General features: G+C 40.7%; 1 protein-coding gene across 1 annotated transcript in view; it reads left to right on the top strand.

Annotated features, from left to right (window-relative positions):
- LOC121536271 (activin receptor type-1C-like) overlaps positions 1–15820 on the top strand; it is a 62976-nt gene extending 47156 nt beyond the window's left edge. Inside the window, exons 8-9 of the mRNA XM_041843537.1 lie at positions 8453–8583; positions 15134–15820. Of these exons, the coding sequence (XP_041699471.1) occupies positions 8453–8583; positions 15134–15259 (257 nt within the window). The 3' untranslated portion in view covers positions 15260–15820. The remainder of the gene's footprint in view (positions 1–8452; positions 8584–15133) is intronic.
- The last annotated feature ends 7678 nt before the right edge of the window (positions 15821–23498 follow it).

Here is a 23498-nt window from a genome sequence, read left to right as displayed (position 1 = left end):
TCACCCAATTAACTTATTTTTTAAACCCTCTACAATATCTATCATACTCTACCGCTAATTTCCCTCATAACGGTACCTCAACAAATGACAAATTATTTTATATTTATAGTAAAAACCAATAAAACATCCAATTCACCAATATGCAATTTTAATCACTATGTTATCCTATCCGACATGGATTGGTAGGACAACATCTTTCCTATAATGTTATCAATGAAACCAGTAATTCACATCAATGGCATCAATGTAAAAGATTTGCTTTCTGTCCCTTACTGCATTCGAACCAGGGACCCTCTGCACACATCGACAGGATTCACCACCGAAGCACCGTTACCCGTTGCTCCACCAATGCCACACAAAGCATCTACTTCCAGTTCATAGAGCAAGTGACGTCACCCAACGAAAACCGCACTAGCTCTCACCGCTAACTAGCTATCAATTTCCTGCCAATAATATTCAACCTTCCACGACATCCTACAACATACGCGGCCCTTGTACACCTAACTTAACCCATAATGTCCCTTATAGCGTTCTCACGTTTCAGCAAGCCCCAATGTTTAACACCCACAGACAAAAATGGAAATTCTTCCATTTTTACTAGCAGACCTAATAAAACACTTTCAAACAGCGTTCTGCATTTACCTCTATCATAGGGTTTAAAAACGAACTTAACAACATTAACCATCCTAAATTGCCGTAGTAACGTCATGTTTGGTTCAGTTGATCTATTACCATATAAGACATTCACTTCTCCATGCGTCATAAACTATATCCTATTTCTCTTGTAATCAACTAAAATCATAGCCACGCAATTAAACCATCACTCTGCCATTATCAGAATGAATTAACTATCCTTTCTAAGTAAGCTACAAGTAACACCAAACACTTGCTGTAGTTTACCATCATATATTGAAATCATCCATTCATCACAATCCAATTTATCTATAGAAATATTCCACCATTGTCACTCGTTTAATCTAGCAAAACCTTATTCAATGACTACCACGTACTCTCCGCTCCATGTCCGTTAACATTTTAGCAGATGCTCTTATTCCAAACGACATTATTATACTTATACTAGCCCCCCTTGGGAATCGAACACCCAACCCTGGCATTGCAAGCACCGTGCTCTACCAACTGAGCTACAGAGGACCACAGATGAGCGTATAGTGCCTTTTTCTGATAATGTTATAATTGTAGCCTATTGCATTACTTTAGTTTAAAATATAAGTTTGTTTATTCAAAAAATCTAGAACCCACTATAAATTGGTGCTATTCACTCAGAATAAAAGCCAAAGCTCCTTGCATTCCCTATTTCACGTAACGAAAATACATTATCATTCTACAATTCACCAACTATTCGCATACATTACTGATGTCACGCAAACCATAGAATAAAGTAATAACAATTAGAATTTTGTCAAATAAATGTTTTCCATCCAGCTATTCAAACTTGCTTCAAATATCTATTTCAGCTCGATACAGTCAAGCAAGTATGACTCTCTTTTAACCGGAAACTAATTCATGGCATTAGTAAAGTCTATTCACATCCCAACAATAACTAATAATATATTTATATTCATACTATTATAATACCTTACTTTCATTCCAGTCTACCTAAACAATTCAAATTATGGCCAAATCTCTTATCCAAATTGCCAGTCCGCTATTCAAATGCAACTGTCCTTTCTGATTTAGACTATAGACACTCCTCCTTCTTTCACGTTGAATAAGTGAGTCCTTCAGTCTGAAAAGACTCAGGCTACTAGATCGTCCAGTCTTATCCTGAATGTTCCTTCAATCTAAACAACCCACAACTATAGCTAAACTATACTTAGAAAACCTAGACTCTGTTCAGCGATGCAGAATCTATGCTTAATTGAAATGACAAGTTAATCCTCCTTTATTCCAATGATAATGGTCAGTAGTTATAGTATCTGGCACATACCACACCTTATCAGAAAATAGCTTTGAAGGACATAGATCTCACACGCTCAACATATACAATTTAACAGTCAACGAGTCAAACCCCACATTCATTGATTTGGAAACAGATCTAACGACCTAACCAAATGAATTATATTTTCCCCTAACATACTAAAATTTCTTGACTATCTTACCTCTGCTTCTGAAATAATAGATAGTTTATTATAATGCTTAATTCTACCACATGTCCTATGTACTCTCTCCCATTTCCACGTACGTCTACGTGTTTGGGCAAGTCAACACCTATAATTTTATCCAATCCCTCGTATTAAATCACACTCACATAAAATTCATTATATTCCAATATATTCATATCTACCAAACCATTCATGTTTCTAATTATTCTTTATTGCCACAAATCAGTTAATCACCATCTAGTCTCAGCGGAACAAACAACAAATTACCCAAATCCTTTCCCTCAGTCATAGAATCCTCCTAGAATCATATATGCTGGTCACTATTCCCTGATCCTACAAAATTCTATGACAGGCATTGTTGTACGAAACTCCAAGATGTAATTTACAAGAAAAGCTTATTATTCCAACGTATATATAATTATCAAACACACCTCTATATCTCATCATTCAAACTTCAGAGTGCGACTAATTTACACCATTATACCACTCTTATTCCATATTTATACAATGTTGTCCTCAAACGCCCTTAATTACTATTTGTATAACCTACAGGAATATTTTATTCTATCAAAGGGCCCAAATTTGGAATGTTAACCCTATCCTAGTTATTAGTTTACTGTAGTCAATTTATCATAATACTATATCACCTCTAAAGTTTCTAAATATAATGTCAGAAACATACCCTAAAAGATTTATCAAAATACAATGCATAGACGTCATATGACCACACCGGTACACGTGACCTGTTCCTCCAACAGGATTTATTCTACGCCTCCTGGTAACGTGAATTTTCTACACTCAGTTGGTCAATGAATATCCACGCACCATTTATTCTTCTCTTTCCTAATGTGAGATTGGGCACGCCCTTTCTCCATCAGACAGAAGCTTCAAACAACCTCAAATATATTTCCTTTCCTTACAGAAAGGCTATTTACTTGCCGGATTTCTTATTATTCTCACTCACACAGATGAGCAGCCACTTGTGCCCAAATGAATCAGACAGTTGAATGACTCACAGCCGCCCAAGCAACCCATTCACCCATACGAGATGAGCAGACCTACTCTATTTAACACTTTCTCAATATTTTGAAGCCCTGGTAGCTATTTAACCCGTTCACCTACTCAGGATGACCGGTGTTACTCCAATTTATGGTGTCACCTACGCCGGATGACCTAACTTTTTTACCTGATCGACCCTACCTAATTTTGGCATCACCACAACACAGGATGATGCCCTACCTACCCGAGCAGACCTCTAACAAAGAATTTCTCATTAGAGCGGTAACCGTAGGTAGCCACCTGCCCGTTCAGACCTCTGGAGTGCTAATTTTAGCTCTCCAAAGCGGTATCCACAGGAATTCTATTTATTTAGCCCCCTAGGTGTTACACTTCCTCGACACACCTGGACTTCTACTACGCTTTCCTAAGCGACCTGTAAATTCTGCCCTATTTTTTTCTGTTACACTTCCTCAACACAGAAAAAGGAGCGGTATTACACAGGATTTCTGCCTACCTAAGCAGTCCTCAAGACGATTCACTTCCACTACACGTCTAGAGCGGTATTCGCAGGACTTAACATGTTATTGTCTGATCGCTCAACCAGATGGACAACCACCCGTGCCAAAATGACTCAGACAAAGCGATCAGCAGGATGAATCTAATGAATCATATGAATCAAATGAATCAAATCAATTGAACAGATGGTTCAGACAAACAACAGCGACATGTATTCTTAAATTCAAAAGCTCCTAGTTTTTAATTTTCTGGTTCTTAAATTTGGAGAGACCTACTTGGTATTTCTTTAGATGTTGCCGAGCCCCGGATCGGACCACACAAACGTTATACTATATAAGTAAGAACTTGGCTTACCTTTTAAAAGAGGCCGCTTTTGTTTGTATGGTCCGTCCAAGCCGTTTCACAACTGCAGATGTATACCGTCTCTGGTCCCTATTTTTCAACTCCTGGCAAAAGCTCGCCAATTATGTGGTAGAAATATTTGACTGAAAAGTAGTCAACTTAAAGATATATTTCTCAAGAGACCGGAGCTTGTGAATCCAAGAATTAGACTTTATTGCATAACAAAGCCGAGCTTGCTCCATGGAACAACTGTCTCTCTTTTGCTTAGAGATCTCTTATATAACACACAAATGCACAGTCATGTATACATAGCTTACAAAGCTACTCCCCTTAAGATCACTGATTAACTTCTTTAACTGCCACGCCACTATTATCTTTCAAAGTCCAACAACACATGTTGTTTACTCCAAAAGACCATGGGCGCTTTTCCATATGGCCTCTTCCCCTTATCTCATTATATTGGTGACGTGGCTCAGACACTTTTAAAAATAAAATGCATACATTCATTTAAGCATGTTTACACATTGTATTGACTATATTCCTTATTTAAACATGCATCTGGACTTATAAAATGTCAATCATGTTTACTATATTTTATCTTAGACATTTCCCAACATTTTCCTTAATGATACATAAAATATTACCTTAGCTTGAGAACCAGTTCGGATTTAAGTATAACTTTGGTATGACTGAAGCTTTTAGTGATAGGTCTAATGCTTTAATATTTAATAATTTCTGTCCTCCAAATTCATATTCATTATATAAATAGGCCCTTTTAATTTTGTCTGGCTTGCCATTCCAAATAAAATGGAATGTTTTTTTTTCTCTCGTATAATTAAAAAAAACGTTCGCTAGGTGTAGGCAAGACCATAAGCAAATAGGTAAACTGGGATAATCATTTTTCCACAAATTGACAGGTATTTACCTTTCCATGGTAGTAAGATCTTATCTATCTTTGCTAACTTTCTATTAAAATGTATTGAAGTGAGATCATTTATTTCCTTTGGGATATGTATTCCAAGTATATCCACATCACCATCAGACCATTTTATTGGTAAACTACATGGTAATGTAAAAATTGTATTTTTTAGTGATCCAATACGTAATATAGTACATTTGTCATAATTTGGTTGTAATCCAGAGAGGTTAGAAAATGTATCTAGATCCTCTATGAGGCTGTGGAGGGATTCTAGTTGTGGATTTAAAAGAAAACTTGAATCATCAGCGTACAATGACACCTTTTTGTTTTTAAGCCCTGGATTTCTAATCCTCTATTATTATTGGATCTGATTTTAATAGCTAACATCTGGCCACAATAAATAGAAATGCTGATAGTGGACAACCTTGTTTCACTCCTCTTGACAGTTTAAAACTTTCTGAGAAATAGCCATTATTTACTATTTTACACCTAGGGTTACTATACATGATTTTGACCCATTTTATAAGAGATTCTCCAAAATTGAAATGCTCCAGGCATTTATATATAAACCCCAGTCGTACTTTATCAAATGCCTTTTCGAAGTCTGCTATGAATAGCAGGCCTGGTTTCCCATATTTTCCATAGTGTTCTTTTGTTTCCAATACTTGCCTTATATTATCTCCAATGTATCTTCCATGTAAAAAACCTGTCTGATTAGAATGAATAATATCCGACAATACCTTTTTAATTCTATGCGCTATACATTTTGCTATAATTTTTGCATCACAACACTGAAGTGTAAGGGGCCTCCAATTTTTTTAATGGACTGGTTTGGCTTGTTTGTGTGTAGCCATTGTGAGCTTCACGTTACGTTGTTTTGTCGGTGTTTAATTAATAAATAAACATGTATGCATTCCACGCTGCACCTTGGTCCAATCCTGTACTCAATGAACGTGACACTTATGGTAAAAAAATGAACATTCAGTTCTCTGGCAACAGCTCTGGTGGACATTCCTGCAGTCAGCATGCCAATTTCATGCTCCCTCAGAACTTGAGACATCTGTGGCATTGTGTTGTGTGACAAAACTGTACATTTTAGAGTGGCCTTTTATTGTCCCCAGCAGAATGTGCACCTGTGTAATGATCATGCTGTTTAATCAGCTTCTTGATATGCCACACCTGTCAGGTGGAAGGATTATTTTGGCAAAGGATAAATGCTCACTAACATGGATGTAAACAAATTTGTGCACAAAAGTTGAGAGAAATAAGCTTTTTGTGTGTATGGATCATTTTTGGGATCTTTTATTTCAGCACATGAAACATAGGACCAACACTTTACATGTTGCGTTTATATTTTAGTTGTTCAGTATAATTACAAAATACAGTTCACTGATACACCTCTTCACAAGAATGAGTAAAGCCTGAGTCACCTTAAAAGCTTAGACATAAGGGAATGTACATAAAAACAGCATTCAATAAGTGTACTGGACACTTTATTGGTGCCTCTGCATTAACATGATAAATTACTATGTTCAGAATAGTATCTATTGATCAGACATTTATTTGATAATTTACAATGGGCCAGTATAGCCAAATTATTGATCAACATGAACACTCATGAGAAATAAAGGTGAGAAATAATGGTAAGACATCATTTGACAGAATATTTTTTTGGGGATCCATAAGCCTAATATAGGCACCCGGCCGCCATTGATTTGTACAATTTGTAACACTCATCTCCCGTCTGAATGCTTTAAAAAGTAATGTAACAAAATATGATATCATATCACGTAAAAGTGAATTACTTAGGCTTTAGGAAATGCAACCGACTACAGAGATTGATGGGGAGGGGAGCGGGAGAGGAGGGGGATCCATGTGCCCTGCTTCAGTCAAGCAGGCTTCAGTCACCCACTTGGCTTCAGTCATTCCCAAGATTGAAGTGGGACACAAATCCAGCTATGGCCTCCTCCTTGTCAGGCTTCTCACACTGGGCAAACTGGGGTCCTGGGATGGACAGCGCACACAGCTTCACCATATACGGCGCTGGATCAAGGGTGACCTCATTGAAAAGAAGATCCAGGAGCCTGTCTACCTAGCATGTCATTTTTTTTTGAAAAGGGAAATGTTTGTTAAATGGGTAGTGAATTTAATTTCCTTTTATTTACTGCTCTGAGTTATGATGCTATCAATTCGTTTATGTAGTGATCTACTCATTCTACAATGTGTTTTCTGTTATTTTTTAAGCACTCAATTTGAAATATGCAATATTTGGTCATGCACTTTTTGCTGAAACTTTTCAATGTGTGTGCCTGAAATGCTCAGTTGATTTGAAATGAATAACTATGACTTACAGTATGTTGGGTTGGTCTTCACAGGCTTCACAGAATATCCCCCTTCTTTGCCTTGGGGGATATGCTGTGATTTTGTATCACAGCATTCCTGCTGCGGTGGTTGACTGGGAAGCTGTGTGAATTTTCTAAAATGTCTCATTACACAGCTTGATGATAGTGGAAAGACAAAAGGAGATGGAAAGTTAAGTAATAATAACCCCCCAATCATGATGATTAGCCCCAATGAGACAAACGACAATAACCCACACAATTAAATAAATTACAAATATTATTAAATAAATTACAAATATTATATACACCGCAACTCCTTTTGTGGACAACATTCAAATCAAATTTTGACTGGTACTGTATAAATGTGAAGCATCCGCTTGGCGTTTCCATTCACTACCAAATATGGTAGTGAGAGGAAGTCCTGTGGCCGGCAGTGGGAGAAGATGGAACGAGATGGAGTTTGGACGACATTCTGCTAATTTTCTCATCTATGAAACATTTAATCGCAATACAGTTTTCTGTTCCCAAAACTAAAATATGTTACGAACCGATTGGACTATGTTTTTTAGACGTTACCCTTTGCCAAAGTTTTAAAAAATGCCGTTGTTTAGAAGGAGTGCAAAGTCAAATTGAGTTATTGCACACGCACACTTCACAGAGTAGGCGTAACCTAATGGAAATATGCAAATGCATGCTAGATTGCGCCAATAGGATCTCGCTAGCTCGTGCTTGGCTCTGCCCACCTCCTTGCTTGTTCTGCCCACTGTGACTCATTTGTTCCCATTTGAAACGACGGGCTGTGGTCTATCTTGGTTTAGTTATAAAAATATTTGACACTACACCATTGGTGTATATAATGTCCAGCGTTATGTGACGTTGCATAATGCCAGAAGTAATGACTGCCTCCTGAATCCAAGTGTTTGACATTGGTGGGAGGGAGGGGACCAGTAACTTTATTATGAACTTTGTCAATGTACCAGCTACTGTAATTTTCAATACTTGGATCAACCTACTATGAACTGGTTTCATCCAAATATCATCAAATTGGATGAAAAACATGATTTTCACTGTTTGGGACCTTTTTCAAGAATGATTATATTACCACTGATAATGAATAAACAAAATGTTTAATATTGCCATGGAACTGATGAAGGGAGGTACATTTGTGCCAGGGCACTGATCAAAAAAAAAATGTCTTTTTTTTCCCACAGGACTTCAAGAAGATTTCCAGTTGCCTTACTATGATACGGTACCTTCAGATCCCTCTGTGGAGGACATGAGAAAGATCGTCTGTGACCAGAAACTGAGACCCAACATTCCCAACCAGTGGCAGAGCTGCGAGGTGAGATAAGATTCTGACTGTAATAAGGTTGCTGAATTGTGGTAATTTTCCCAAAATGTCCAGGTTTTCCAGAAATCCCAGTTGGAAGATTCCTGTAATCAGCAGTAAATCTGTGAATCCTCCAACCGGGAAGCCTGGGAATTTTGTGAAAGTTACCAGAATTTTGCAACCCTAGACTGGGATATTTTATAATTTTTTTGCTTTAAAAACTACAGGGCCATAGGGTAAATACAGTATACTGTATTGTGGCTTGGTTAGCATTTTGAATTGTACCTCTGTAAATTGAGCTGCTGTTTTTATATAGGTTTTTACTTGCGATGACTGTGATATAGGGTTGTGTTACCTACAGTGCAGTCAGAAAGTATTCACACCCCTTGACCTTTTCCACATTTTGTTGTTACAGCCACATTTTGTTGTTACAGCCTGAATTTAAAAAGGATTTAATTGAGGTTTTTTTGTCACTGGCCTACACACAATACCCCATAATGTCAAAATGGAATTATGTTTTTTCGAAATCTTTACAAATGAAAAGCTGAAATATCTTGAGTCAATAAGTATTCAACCCCTTTGTAATGGCAAGCCTAAATAAGTTCAGGAGTAAACATTTGCTTAACAAGTCACATAATAAGTTGCATCGACTCACTGTTTAACATGATTTTTGAATGACTACCTCATCTCTGCACCCCACACATACAATTATCTGTAAGGTCCTTCAGTCGAGCAGTGAATTTAAACACAGATACAACCACAAAGACCAGGGTGGTTTTCCAATGCCTTGCAAAGAAAGGCACCTATTGGTAGATTGGTAAACATTTTAAAAAGCAGACAAAGAATATCCCTTTGAGCATGGTGAATGTATTAATTACACTTTGGATGGTGTATCAATACACCCAGTCACTACAAAGATACAGGCGGAGAGGAAGGAAACCGTTCAGGGATTTCACCATGAGGCCAATGGTGACTTTAAAACAGTTAAATACTTTAATGACTGTGATAGGAGAAAACTGAGTATGGATCAACAACATTGTAGTTAGTCCACAATACTAACCTAATTGACAGAGTGAAAAGAAGGAAACCTATACAGAATATAAATATTCCAAAACATGCATCCTGTTTGCAACAAGGCACTAAAAGTAATACTACAAAAAATGTGGCAAAGCAATTAACTTCTTGTCCTGAATACAAAGTGTTATGTTTGGGGCAAATCCAATACAACACATTACTGAGTACCACTCCATATTTTCAATCATAGTGGTGGCTGCATCATGTTATGGGTATGCTTGTAATCATTAAGGACTTTGGGAGTTTTTAAGGATAAAAAATAAACGGAATGGAGCTAAGCACAGGCAAAATCCTAGAGGATTTCCGTAAATCAATGGTGGACATCTTGAAGCAAGTGGGGACAACAGATTGGAATAGGGAGAGATTGAATATGTCCATAAACACTCCAGCCAGCTGGTCTGCGCATGCTCTGAGGACACAGCTAGGGATGCCGTCTGGGCCAGTAGCCTTGCGAGGGTTAACACGCTTAAATGTCTTACTCACATCGGCCACGGAGAAGGAGAGCCCACAGTCCTTGGTAGCGGGCCGCGTTGGTGGCACTGTGTTATCCTCAAAGTGGATGAAGGTGTTTAGCTTGTCCGGAAGCAAGACGTCGGTGTCCGCCACGTGGCTGGTTTTCCTTTTGTAGTCCGTGATTGTCTGTAGACCCTGCCACATACGTCTCGTGTCAGAGCAGTTGAGTTGCGACTCCACTTTGTCTCTATACTGACGTTTTGCCTGTTTGATTGCCTTACGGAGGGAATAACTACACTGTTTGTATTCGGCCATATTCCCATTTGCCATGGTTAAATGCGGTGGTTCGCGCTTTCAGTTTTGTGCGAATGCTGCCATCTATCCATGGTTTCTGGTTTGGGTAGGTTTTAATAGTCACAGTGGGTACAACATCTCCTATACACTTCCTGATGAACTCAGTCACCGTATACGCATATTCGTCAATGTTATTCTCAGAGGCTACCCGGAACATATCCCAGTCCGCGTGATCAAAACAGTCTTGAAACATGGATTCAGATTGGTCAGACCAGCGTTGAATAGTACTTAGCACGGGTACTTCCTGTGAGTTTCTGCCTATAGGAAGGGAGGATCAAAATGGAGTCGTGATCAGATTTGCCGAAGGGAGGGCGGGGGAGGGCCTTGTAGGGATTTCGAAAAAAGCTGACTAGCAGTGGTCTAACGTTTTCTCAGAGCGAGTGCTACAGTCAATGTGTTGATAGAACTTCGGTAGCGTTTTCCTCAAATTTACTTTGTTAAAATCCCCAGTTACAATAAATGCGGCCTCAGGATATGTGGTTTACAGTTTGCATAAAGTACAGTGTAGTTCTTTGAGGGCCGTCGTGGTATCTGCTTGAGGGGGAATATACACTGCTGTGACTATAACCAAAGAGAATTCTCTTGGGAGGTAATATGGTCGGCATTTGATTGTGAGGTATTCTAGGTCAGGTGAACAAAAGGACTTGAGTTTCTGTATGTTATCACAATCACACCATGAGTAGTTAATCATGAAACGCCTTTCTTCTTCCCGGAGAGTTCTTTATTCCTGGCTGCGTGATGTACTGAGCCCAGCTGGCTGAATGGACGAAGAAAATATATTCAGAGAGAGCCATGTTTCCGTGAAACAGAGTATGTTACAATCTCTGATGTCTTTCTGGAAGGAGATTCTCGCCCTGAGCTCGTCTACTTTTTTATCCAGAGACTGAACATTAGCGAGTAACTAGAAGTCCACTCCGGCTACCTCTTCTCCGCCGGCGGTGTTTTGGATCAGCCTCTGGAATCAGTTCAATTGCCCTGGGGGGTACGAACAAAGGATCCAATTCGGGAAAGTTGTATTCCTGGTCGTAATGCTGGTGAGTTACCGCCGGTCTGATATCCAAAAGTTATTTCCGGCTCTATGTAATAACACAAAATGCCTGGGCTAATAATGTAAGAAATGACACAAAAAAAATGCTGCAAAGTTGCGTAGGAGCTAGAAGCAGAGGTGCCCTATCTGTCGGCGCCACTTGCTTCAAGATGTCTACCATTGTTCCTATTCCCAAGAAAGCAAAGGTAACTGAACTACATGACTATCGCCCCGTAGCACTCACTTCTGTCATCATGAAGTACTTTGAGAGGCTTGTTAAGGATCATATCACCTCTACCTTACCTGACACCCTAGACCCACTTCAATTTGCTTACCGCCCCAATAGATCCACAGACGATGCAATCGCCATCACACTGAACACTGCCCTATTCCATCTGGAATGAACCCTCCAAGTTCATCATTAAGCTTGGGGCCCTGGGTCTGAACCCCGCCCTGTGCAACTGGGTCCTGGACTTCCTGACGGGCCGCCCCCAGGTGGTGAAGGTAGGAAACAATACCTCCACTTCGCTGATCCTCAACACAGGGGCCCCAGAAGGGTGTGTTCTCACATTGACAGGACCGCAGTGGAGAAGGTCGAAAGCTTCAAGTTCCTCGGCGTACACATCACTGACGATCTGAAATGGTCCACCCACACAGACAGTGTGGTGAGGAAGGCGCAACAGAGCCTCTTCAACCTCAGGAGGCTGAAGAAATTTGGCTTGGCACCTAAAACCCTCACAAACTTTTACAGATGCACAATTGAGAGCATCCTGTTGGGCTGTATCACCGCCTGGTACGGCAACTGCACCACCTGTAACCGCAGGGCTCTCCAGAGGGTGGTGCGGTCTGCCCAACGCATCATCGGCGGCAAACTACCTGCCCTCCAGGACACCTACAGCACCCGATGTCACAGGAAGGCCAAAAAGATAATCAAGGACAACAACCACCCGAGTCACTGCCTGTTCACCCCGCTATCATCCAGAAGGCGAGGTCAGTACAGGTGCATCAAAGCTGGGACCGAGAGACTGGAAAGACAGATTCTATATCAAGGCCATCACTGTTAAATAGCCATCACTAGGCAGCTTCCACCCGGTTACATAACCCTGCACCTTAGAGGCTGCTGCCCTATATACATAGACTTGAAATCACTGGCCACTTTAATAATGTTTACATATTTTTGCTTTACTCATCTCATACAGTGGGGGAAAAAAGTATTTAGTCAGCCACCAATTGTGCAAGTTCTCCCACTTAAAAAGATGAGAGAGGCCTGTAATTTTCATCATAGGTACACGTCAACTATGACAGACAAAATTAGAAAAAATCCTGAAAATCACATTGTAGGATTTGTAATGAATTTATTAGCAAATTATGGTGGAAAATAAGTTAATAACAAAAGTTTCTCAATACTTTGTTATATACCCTTTGTTGGCAATGACACAGGTCAAATGTTTTCTGTAAGTCTTCACAAGGTTTTCACACATTGTTGCTGGTATTTTGGCCCATTCCTCCATGCAGATCTCCTCTAGAGCAGTGATGTTTTGGGGCTGTCGCTGGGCAACACGGACTTTCAACTCCCTCCAAAGATTTTCTATGGGGTTGAGATCTGGAGACTGGCTAGGCCACTCCAGGACCTTGAAATGCTTCTTATGAAGCCACTCCTTCGTTGCCCAGGCGGTGTGTTTGGGATCATTGTCATGCTGAAAGACCCAGCCACGTTTCATCTTCAATGCCCTTGCTGATGGAAGGAGGTTTTCACTCAAAATCTCACGATACATGGCCCCATTCATTCTTTCCTTTACACGGATCAGTCGTCCTGGTCCCTTTGCAGAAAAACAGCCCCAAAGCATGATGTTTCCACCCCCATGCTTCACAGTAGGTATGGTGTTCTTTGGATGCAACTCAGCATTCTTTGTCCTCCAAACACGACGAGTTGAGTTTTTACCAAAAGGTTCTATTTTGGTTTCATCTGACCATATGACATTCTCCCAATCCTCTTCTGGATCATCCAAATGCACTCTAGCAAACTTCAGACGGGCCTGGACATGTACTGGCTTAAGCAGGGGGACACGTCTTGCACTGCAGGATTTGAGTCCCTGGCGGCGTAGTGTGTTACTGATGGTAGGCTTTGTTACTTTGGTCCCAGCTCTCTGCAGGTCATTCACTAGGTCCCCCCCGTGTGGTTCTGGGATTTTTGCTCACCGTTCTTGTGATCATTTTGACCCCACGGGGTGAGATCTTGCGTGGAGCCCCAGATCGAGGGAGATTATCAGTGGTCTTGTATGTCTTCCATTTCCTAATAATTGATCCCACAGTTGATTTCTTCAAACCAAGCTGCTTACCTATTGCAGATTCAATCTTCCCAGTCTGGTGCAGGTCTACAATTTTGTTTCTGGTGTCCTTTGACAGCTCTTTGGTCTTGGCCATAGTGGAGTTTGGAGGTGTGAGGTTGTGGACAGGTGTCTTTTATACTGATAACAAGTTCAAACAGGTGCCATTAATACAGGTAACGAGTGGAGGACAGAGGAGCCTCTTAAAGAAGAAGTTACAGGTCTGTGAGAGCCACAAATCTTGCTTGTTTGTAGGTGACCAAATACTTATTTTCCACCATAATTTGCAAATAAATTCATAAAAAATCCTACAATGTGATTTTCTGGATTTTTTTCTCCTCAATTTGTCTGTCATAGTTGACGTGTACCTATGATGAAAATTACAGGCCTCTCTCATCTTTTTAAGTGGGAGAACTTGCACAATTGGTGGCTGACTAAATACTTTTTTCCCCCACTGTATGTGTATATACTGTATTCTATTCTACTGTATTTTAGTCTATGCCACTCCGACATTGCTCTTCATAATATTTATTTAAATATTTCTTAATTCCATTATTTTACTTTTTAGATTTGTATGTATTGTTGTGAATTGTTAGATATTACTGCACTGTTGGAGCATCTGCTAAATATGTGTATGTGACCAATAACATTTGATTTGATTTTCACCAGACAGTGGGAGATGAATTTACCTTTCAGCAGGACAATAACCTAAAACACAAGGGCAAACCTACACTGGAGTTGCTTACCAAGAAGATAGTGAATGTTACTGAGTGGCCAAGTTACAGTTTTGACTTAAATCTAGTTAAAAATCTATGGCAAGACCTGAAATTGTTTGTCTGGCAATGATCAACAACCAATTTGACAGCGCTTGAAGAATTATGAAAATAATAATGGGCAAATGTTGCACAATCCAGGTGTGGAAAGCTCTTAGAGACTTACCCAGAAAGACTCAATCGCTGCTAAAGGTGCTTCTACAAAGTATTGACTCAGGGGTGTGACTACTTACGTAAATGAGATATTTATGTATTTTATTTTCTATATATTTGCAAACATTTCTAAAATCATGTTTTCACTTTGTCATTATGGGGTATTGTGTGTAGATGGATGAGATTATTATTTTTAATCAATTTTGAATTCAGGCTGTAACACAACAAAATGTGGAATAAGTCAAGGGGTATGAATACTTTCTGAAGGCATTGTACCTTAGTTGAATGCACTTACTGTAAGTTGCTCTGGATAAGAGCCTATGCTAAATTACCATTAAAAACCTGGTCTGACCATGTAAAATCTGGGCCTGTTGATTTGATAAAAATCCCTCCTTCGTCAGGCACTGCGGGTGATAGGCAAGCTGATGCGTGAGTGCTGGTACGCCAATGCTGCAGCTCGCCTCACCGCATTGAGGGTCAAGAAAACCGTCTCTCAGGTGACTGTACTCAAGGACATCAAAGATTAGCTAGGTAAGCTAGCCCACTGGCTGGCGCATCCCCCAATGTACTGTTATTGGTCGGGAGAAAAGCATGCTCAGGACCACACTGAAACCCTCAACTGGGTGGTAATTCATTAGAAACCAAACAGAATAAAACAGGCCGAAGCAGGGAGGAGTCTACCTGAATTTGTAAAATAAGAAACTCTAATTTTCATTGTAAAACGTTTGCTATGTTGTGCACTAATGAATATGACCCAGCAGTGTGCATTCTCAGCTTGTGATGCCAAAGGAGCCTACTGTTGCTATCCAGCAGGGAACACTGTGTGACTGGAACTGGATCAACCAATCCAGAAGGAACAGGAAATGAAACTGTGACCTTTTAGGATGATTTACAATGTACCGATTTTCCTCTGCTACCTCAGATGTTTTTAAGTGCCCAAAGCTTGAAGTTGCACATTGAATGCTTCATGCCATATAATAATGTATGTAGTGCTAGGCAACATGCAAAATGACTGTAAATGTTACTGAGTAATGCACTCACTGCTATGCCTGATAGTAAAGGACACCCATGGTCTACATCAATAAAGATAGCTGTTACTTGGGTGCTTCCCCCTCCCCACCCTATTCTATTTCTCATCCATATATATTTTTGATATATATATATATATATATATATAATAATATGTTAATATAATATATTATTGTTAAAGGGGCAATCTGCATTTCAAACAATATCAATGACAAAGTGGACACCCCACCGCTATTTTGGTAAACAGCTGAGGGATGGGGCTGGAGAAATGTAACTACTCTCAAATTCATAGACAGAGCTATGGATGCAAGGACTGACCATCCATGATAGTAAGATTATAGTATTAACCATATAATTAGGAATTAGAATACTAATAGTTTTAATAATAATAGTAATTTAATAGGATCTCTTTGGTTTTAACCATGTTTTGAGGCTATACAAACAATGGATTAAAACAAGCTTATATTTTGGGTTCTGATGTGCTACGACAGTTTTACTAAACTCATGAGGCATTTATAAGTTATATTCTTTAAGAATCAATGGGTGTATACAGTTGAAGTCGGAAGTTTACATACACTTAGGTTGGAGTCATTAAAACTCGTTTTTCAACCACTCCACAAATTTCTTGTTAACAAACTATAGTTTTGGCAAGTCGGTTAGGACATCTACTTTGTGCATGACACAAGTAATTTTTCCAACAATTGTTTACAGACAGATTATTTCACTTATAATTCACTGTATCACAATTCCAGTGGGTCAGAAGTTTACATACACTAAGTTGACTGCGCCTTTAAACAGCTTGAAAAATTCCAGAAAGTGATGTCATAGCTTTAGAAGCTTCTGATAGGCTAATTGACATAATTTGAGTCAATTGGAGGTGTACCTGTGGATGTATTTCAAGGCCTACATTCAAACTCAGTGCCTCTTTGCTTGACATCATGGGAAAATCAAAAGAAATCAGCCAAAAAATTGTAGACCTCCACAAGTCTGGTTCATCCTTGGGAGCATTTTCCAAATGCCTGAAGGTACCACGTTCATCTGTACAAACAACAGTACGCAAGTATAAACACCATGGGACCACGCAGCCGTCATACCACTCAGGAAGGAGACGCGTTCTGTCTCCTAGAGATGAACGTACTTTGGTGCGAAAAGTGCAAATCAATTCCAGAACAACAGCAAAGGACCTTGTGAAGATGCTGGAGGAAACGGGTACAAAAGTATCTATATCCACAGTAAAACGAGTCCTATATCGACATAACCTGAAAGGCCGCTCAGCAAGGAAGAAGCCACTACTCCAAAACCGCCATAAAAAAGCCAGACTACGGTTTGCAACTGCACATGGGGACAAAGATCGTACTTTTTGGAGAAATGTCCTCTGGTCTGATGAAACAAAAATAGAACTGTTTGGCCATAATGACCATCGTTATGTTTGGAGGAAAAAGGGGAAGGCTTGCAAGCTGAAGAACACCATCCCAACCGTGAAGCATGGGGGTGGCAGCATCATGCTGTGGGGGTGCTTTGCTGCAGGAGGGACTGGTGCACTTCACAAAATAGATGGCATCATGAGGAAGGAAAATTATGTGGACATATTGAAGCAACATCTCAAGACATCAGTCAGGAAGTTAAAGCTTGGTCGCAAATGGGTCTTCCAAATGGACAATGACCACAAGCATACTTCCAAAGTTGTGGCAAAATGGCTTAAGGACAACAAAGTCAAGGTATTGGAGTGGCCATCACAAAGCCCTGACCGCAATCCTATATAAAAGTTGTGGGCAGAACTGAAAAAGCGTGTGCGAGCAAGGAGGATTAAAAACCTGTCTCAGTTACACCAGCTCTGTCAAGAGGAATGGGCCAAAATTCACCCAACTTATTGTGGGAAGCTTGTGGAAGGCTACCCGAAACGTTTGACCCAAGTTAAACAATTTAAAGGCAATGCTACCAAATACTAAATGAGTGTATGTAAACTTCTGACCCACTGGGAATGTGATTAACGAAAAAATTCTGAAATAAATCATTCTCTCTACTATTATTCTGACATTTCACATTCTTAAAATAAAGTGGTGATCCTAACTGACGTAAAACAGGGAATTTTTACTAGGATTAAATGTCAGGAATTGTGAAAAACAGAGTTTAAATGTATTTGGCTAAGGTGTATGTAAAATTTCCGACTTCAACTGTATATCATTAATGTAATTAAAGTCAAACTGATGTAGCTATTGCAGATTGCCCCTTTAAATACATCCACACACTATATTTTCCCTAACAATCGCATCTTCTCTGAGAAGCACAACTTTTGTTATATTACAGAAGAGAGAAGTATTAGTAAAAAACATTTAAAATATATTGATATATACAGTGAGGGAAAAAAGTATTTGATCCATTGCTGATTTTGTACGTTTGCCCACTGACAAAGACATGATCAGTCTATAATTTTAATGGTAGGTTTATTTGAACAGTGAGAGACAGAATAACAACAAAAAAATCGAGAAAAACGCATGTCAAAAATGTTATAAATTGATTTGCATTTTAATGAGGGAAATAAGTATTTGACCCCTCTGCAAAACATGACTTAGTACTTGGTGGCAAAACCCTTGTTGGCAATCACAGAGGTCAGACGTTTCTTGTAGTTGGCCACCAGGTTTGCACACATCTCAGGAGGGATTTTGTTCCACTCCTCTTTGCAGATCTTCTCCAAGTCATTAAGGTTTCGAGGCTGACGTTTGGCAACTCGAACCTTCAGCTCCCTCCACAGATTTTCTATGGGATTAAGGTCTGGAGACTGGCTAGGCCACTCCAGGACCTTAATGTGCTTCTTCTTGAGCCACTCCTTTGTTGCCTTGGCCGTGTGTTTTGGGTCATTGTCATGCTGGAATACCCATCCACGACCCATTTTCAATGCCCTGGCTGAGGGAAGGAGGTTCTCACCCAAGATTTGACAGTACATGGCCCCGTCCATCGTCCCTTTTGATGCGGTGAAGTTGTCCTGTCCCCTTAGCAGAAAAACACCCCCAAAGCATAATGTTTCCACCTCCATGTTTGACGGTGGGGATGGTGTTCTTGGGGTCATAGGCAGCATTCCTCCTCCTCCAAACATGGCGAGTTGAGTTGATGCCAAAGAGCTCTATTTTGGTCTCATCTGACCACAACACTTTCACCCAGTTCTCCTCTGAATCATTCAGATGTTCATTGGCAAACTTCAGACGGGCCTGTATATGTTGACAACACCCTTTCGTTCTCCGCTAACATCAAGGCGGTGACCCGATCCTGTAGGTTCATGCTCTACAACATTTGCAGAGTACGACCCTGCCTTACACAGGAAGCGGCACAGGTCCTAATCCAGGCACTTGTCATCTCCCGTCTGGATTACTGCAACTCGCTGTTGGCTGGGCTCCCTGCCTGTGCCATTAAACCCCTACAACTCATCCAGAACGCCGCAGACCGTCTGGTGTTCAACCTTCCCAAGTTCTCTCACGTCACCCCGCTCCTCCGCACACTCCACTGGCTTCCAGTTGAAGCTCACATCTGCTACAAGACCATGGTGCTTGGCTACGGAGCTGTGAGGGGAATGGCACCTCCGTACCTTCAGGCTCTGATCAGTCCCTACACCCAAATGAGGGCATTGCGTTCATCCACCTCTGGCCTGCTGGCCCCCCTACCTCTGCGGAAGCACTGTTCTCGCTCAGCCCAGTCAAAACTGTTCGCTGCTCTGGCACCCCAATGGTGGAACAAGCTCCCTCACGACGCCAGGACAGCGGAGTCACTCACCACCTTCCGGAGACACTTGAAACCCCACCTCTTTAAGGAATACCTGGGATAGGATAAAGTAATCCTTCTCCCCCCATTACCCCACCCCAAAGATAAAAAAAAAAATACATATTGTAAAGTGGTTGTCCCACTGGCTATCATAAGGTGAATGCACCAATTTGTAAGTCGCTCTGGATAAGAGCGTCTGCTAAATGACTAAAATGTAAATGTGGTTTCTTGTGCAGGGGGACCTTGCGGGCGCTGCAGGATTTCAGTCCTTCACGGCGTAGTGTGTTACCAATTGTTTTCTTGGTGACTATGGTCCCAGCTGCCTTGAGATCATTGACAAGATCCTCCTGTGTAGTTCTGGGCTGATTCCTCACCGTTCTCATGATCATTGCAACTCCACAAGGTGAGATCTTGCATGGAGCCCCAGGCCGAGGGAGATTGACGGTTATTTTGTGTTGTCACCTTCTCACCAAGCTGCTTGGCAATGGTCTTGTAGCCCATTCCAGCCTTGTGTAGGTCTACAATCTTGTCCCTGACATCCTTGGAGAGCTCTTTGGTCTTGGCCATGGTGGAGAGTTTGGAATCTGATTGATTGCTTCTGTGGACAGGTGTCTTTTATACAGGTAACAAACTGAGATTAGGAGCACTCCCTTTAAGAGTGTGCTCCTAATCTCAGCTCGTTACCTGTATAAAAGACACCTGGGAGCCAGAAATCTTTCTGATTGAGAGGGGGTCAAATACTTATTTCCCTCAATGAAATGCACATCAATTTATAACATTTTTGACATGCGTTTTTCTGGATTTTTTTGTTGTTATTCTGTCTCTCACTGTTCAAATAAACCTACCATTAAAATTATAGACTCATAATTTCTTTGTCAGTGGTTAAACGTACAAAATCAGCCGCTAAATCTGGTGTGGGTGTCTCCTGTACACGACATGGCAGGCCTGGTGCTCTGTTTGTGTAGGCCTGCAGCAAGTTCAAGCAGAGGTATACGACGTGTATATCACACAGACATTTTGCCAATGTGCTTATGTTTGCAAATTTGCCAATGTATTGTCTGTGGTGTCATTTTGGGGGGGGCAGTACAGTAAACCTACTAAGCATGGTCAATGTAGCATCTGCAGTTGTTTCATGGGTGTACATAATGACCGGCTCGCTGCTCTGCTGCCCATATAGCTGTATCATTAAGTCAATGTTACAATTATGTTTTGTATGTAAAAACAATGATTGTTTCACTTAATATGTAATTATTTCAAAAATATTGTAACGAAATATATATTGCAGAATTTAGTGCTCTGCCTGTATCCTGTGGACAAGCAAGCGAATGTTAATGATCTAATTGGAAATTCAGCTGTGCTTTTGTTGTGTCAAGGCCTACAGTCGAGTCAGTTTCTCTGAGGAACTCAACAGTCTGATCAATGTTTGACAACTGCTCAAGATGATGTGTGGAATTGTTTTGCTTCTATAAGACCAGCAGTCATTCCAAAGAAAAGAGACTAATTCTGCAATTTCTGGTCAAATATCTTTTGAAGATTGTGTATGACACAATTTGGAAGTTTTGCCTGCTCTGGGAATGTGGTATTAGTTTATAAAGGTTTGACGTTGAAATGTCATCCTCCAATGAATTAGCGTCATTCTTTCTGTTGACAAGAGTAACTATTTTGTGTTGTGAATTCAGATATGGGTCTCTTATGTCAATATGTCATCACATTGTCTTTGTCTTACTCTATTTATTATGAATATGTGACAACAGAGAGTCAATAAACTACTTTTCATTGAAAATGTAATTATTCTGAGTACTTTAATATCTCATCATTTTTTTGGTCAAATGTAATTCCCCATGACAGATTATGATTTGAACTTCCTGAATGAGAGCATTTCCCTCTCATTTTCGGTCGTTTACCTGAAATGACCATGTATGTCATCCATTTATCCTCTGCAATGATTCATAATTGTACTGTGGTTCAGAAGACATGACAGCTAACTTGACAACTACAACAGTTAAACGGAGGAAGTAAGCCTTATCATCTTGGCTGTTAGCAGCACTACTCAGATGAGTCAGCCACTCCTGAATGTGCTGTGCTTAGGTTTAATCGAACTTGGGCAATCATAACTTCACAGATGTGGCTTTGTGAGACACATTTCAGAACCCAGGCTTGGTTTTTCTCAATGGTGACGTAGAAGTATTCAAGGCCTCAAACTAATTTGATTTGTATGTTCTGCAGAGTTGAGTGAAAACTGCCATAAAACCACTTACAGTACACATACTTTACAAACTCTCTCATCAGTGAATCTCCTACTAGGCAAGGCCTATCTGAACAACTGACTGTAAACTTCCTACATTCACACAATTGGTCAATTAATATCCCAGCTACTTAAAGCGGATCAGCACAATATAATGAGCCCCCACTTTATGTGGGTGTTGTGAACTTTTAAACACTAGTGAGACCTGAGCGGACCACCCACTGTATTTTTGTATGGTAGCAGTAGCCTAGCGGTTCTTGAGGCAGGCAAGATCAGTTTAGGGGGTTTTACACTATTGTTTCATTTCTTGGGTCCTGCTCAGCCCTTTTTCCCAAACCCTTACCGTGTGTTCAGAAATAAACACTTTGTGTTTGACGGTAGTTCATGGTTGTTGTTTCATTTTTGGTTCTCACTGTTCCCTGCCACACTTATAATTTACATGAATTTATGTTACGGGTCTCATGTCCATCCACCCTAGATGTTTAGAGCCACGGGGTTCGTAACATAAAGTTATGCGTTTATAGCTGAGACCTTGGCATCTACAGGGCGCACCTGACCATGGCCGACCTGTTTACCAAGATAAGTAACAGTGGCCTTCCCAAACTCGCACTTTGCTAAGTTCAGGGTTAGAGAAGCGGTTGCTAGACGTTCACACACTACCCTTAGAGTGTTAACATGATCAGACCACTCAGTTGAATAAATTACCAGATCATCAAGGTAAGCACTACAATTAGGAACTCCAGCCAATACTGTGTTAACCAGGCGTTGGAAAGTGGCTGGAGCGTTCCGCATCCCAAATGCCATGACAGCATATTGTAGGAAGTGATCTGGGGTCACAAAGGCAGAGATGTCGGAGGCACGTGGGGTTAACGGCACCTGCCAGTAACCTTTAGAAGATCTAGTTTGGTTACATAAGTAGCAGCACCAACAGTATCAATACAGTCATCCAGTCTGGGTAACGGGAACGAGTCGGGCACTGTGACAGCATTGACCTTCCGATAGTCCGTACATAATCTGGATGTCCCATCAGGTTTAGGAACCAGAATGCACGGAGAACTCCAAGGACTTGAACTTGGCATAGCCAGGTTATTCTCCAGCAAATAACCGACCTCACCCCTCATTATCTTTCTCTTAGCGACGTTGACACGATAAGGATGTTGCTTGATAGGTGCAGCGTTTCCAACATTAATGTCATGTTCTAACACATTTGTACATGTAGGAACATCATTAAAAAAGACATGGAAAGCTGTGTAATAGTCTCACAATATCATCTGACTGTCTGTCCGTTAAATGAATCAGGCTTGACGGGAGAGACAGCAGCATCTCTGAATTGGGCAATCTAGCACACTGCTGCTGAGTATTGCGCAACTCCAAACCATCTCCGTCCACATCATTAACATGACCTCCCACTACAGCCGTAGCAGCAACAGAGACAGCCGACTCGGCCAGTTTCTCTGGACTGTCTACCTGAGTGACGGGTCTGGTGTGGTATGTCTTCAACATGTTAACGTGGCACACACGCAGATTGGCGTTTTCTATCAGGAGTCTGTATCACATAGTCAGTTTCAGTTAGTTTCTTTTCAATGACATAAGGACCAGAGAAACGTGCTGACAATGACGCTCCTGGCACAGGCAACAACACCAGAACTCGGTCACCTGGCTGCAGTGAACGAGAAACAGCCTGTGTGTCATAGCGTCGTTTCATCCGTTTCTGTGAGGAAGACAGCGCTTCCTTTGCT

Source organism: Coregonus clupeaformis, chromosome 23 (genome assembly GCF_020615455.1).
Source record: "Coregonus clupeaformis isolate EN_2021a chromosome 23, ASM2061545v1, whole genome shotgun sequence".
NCBI classification, from domain to species: domain Eukaryota; kingdom Metazoa; phylum Chordata; class Actinopteri; order Salmoniformes; family Salmonidae; genus Coregonus; species Coregonus clupeaformis.
This window is presented reverse-complemented; position numbering and strand designations above follow the sequence as displayed.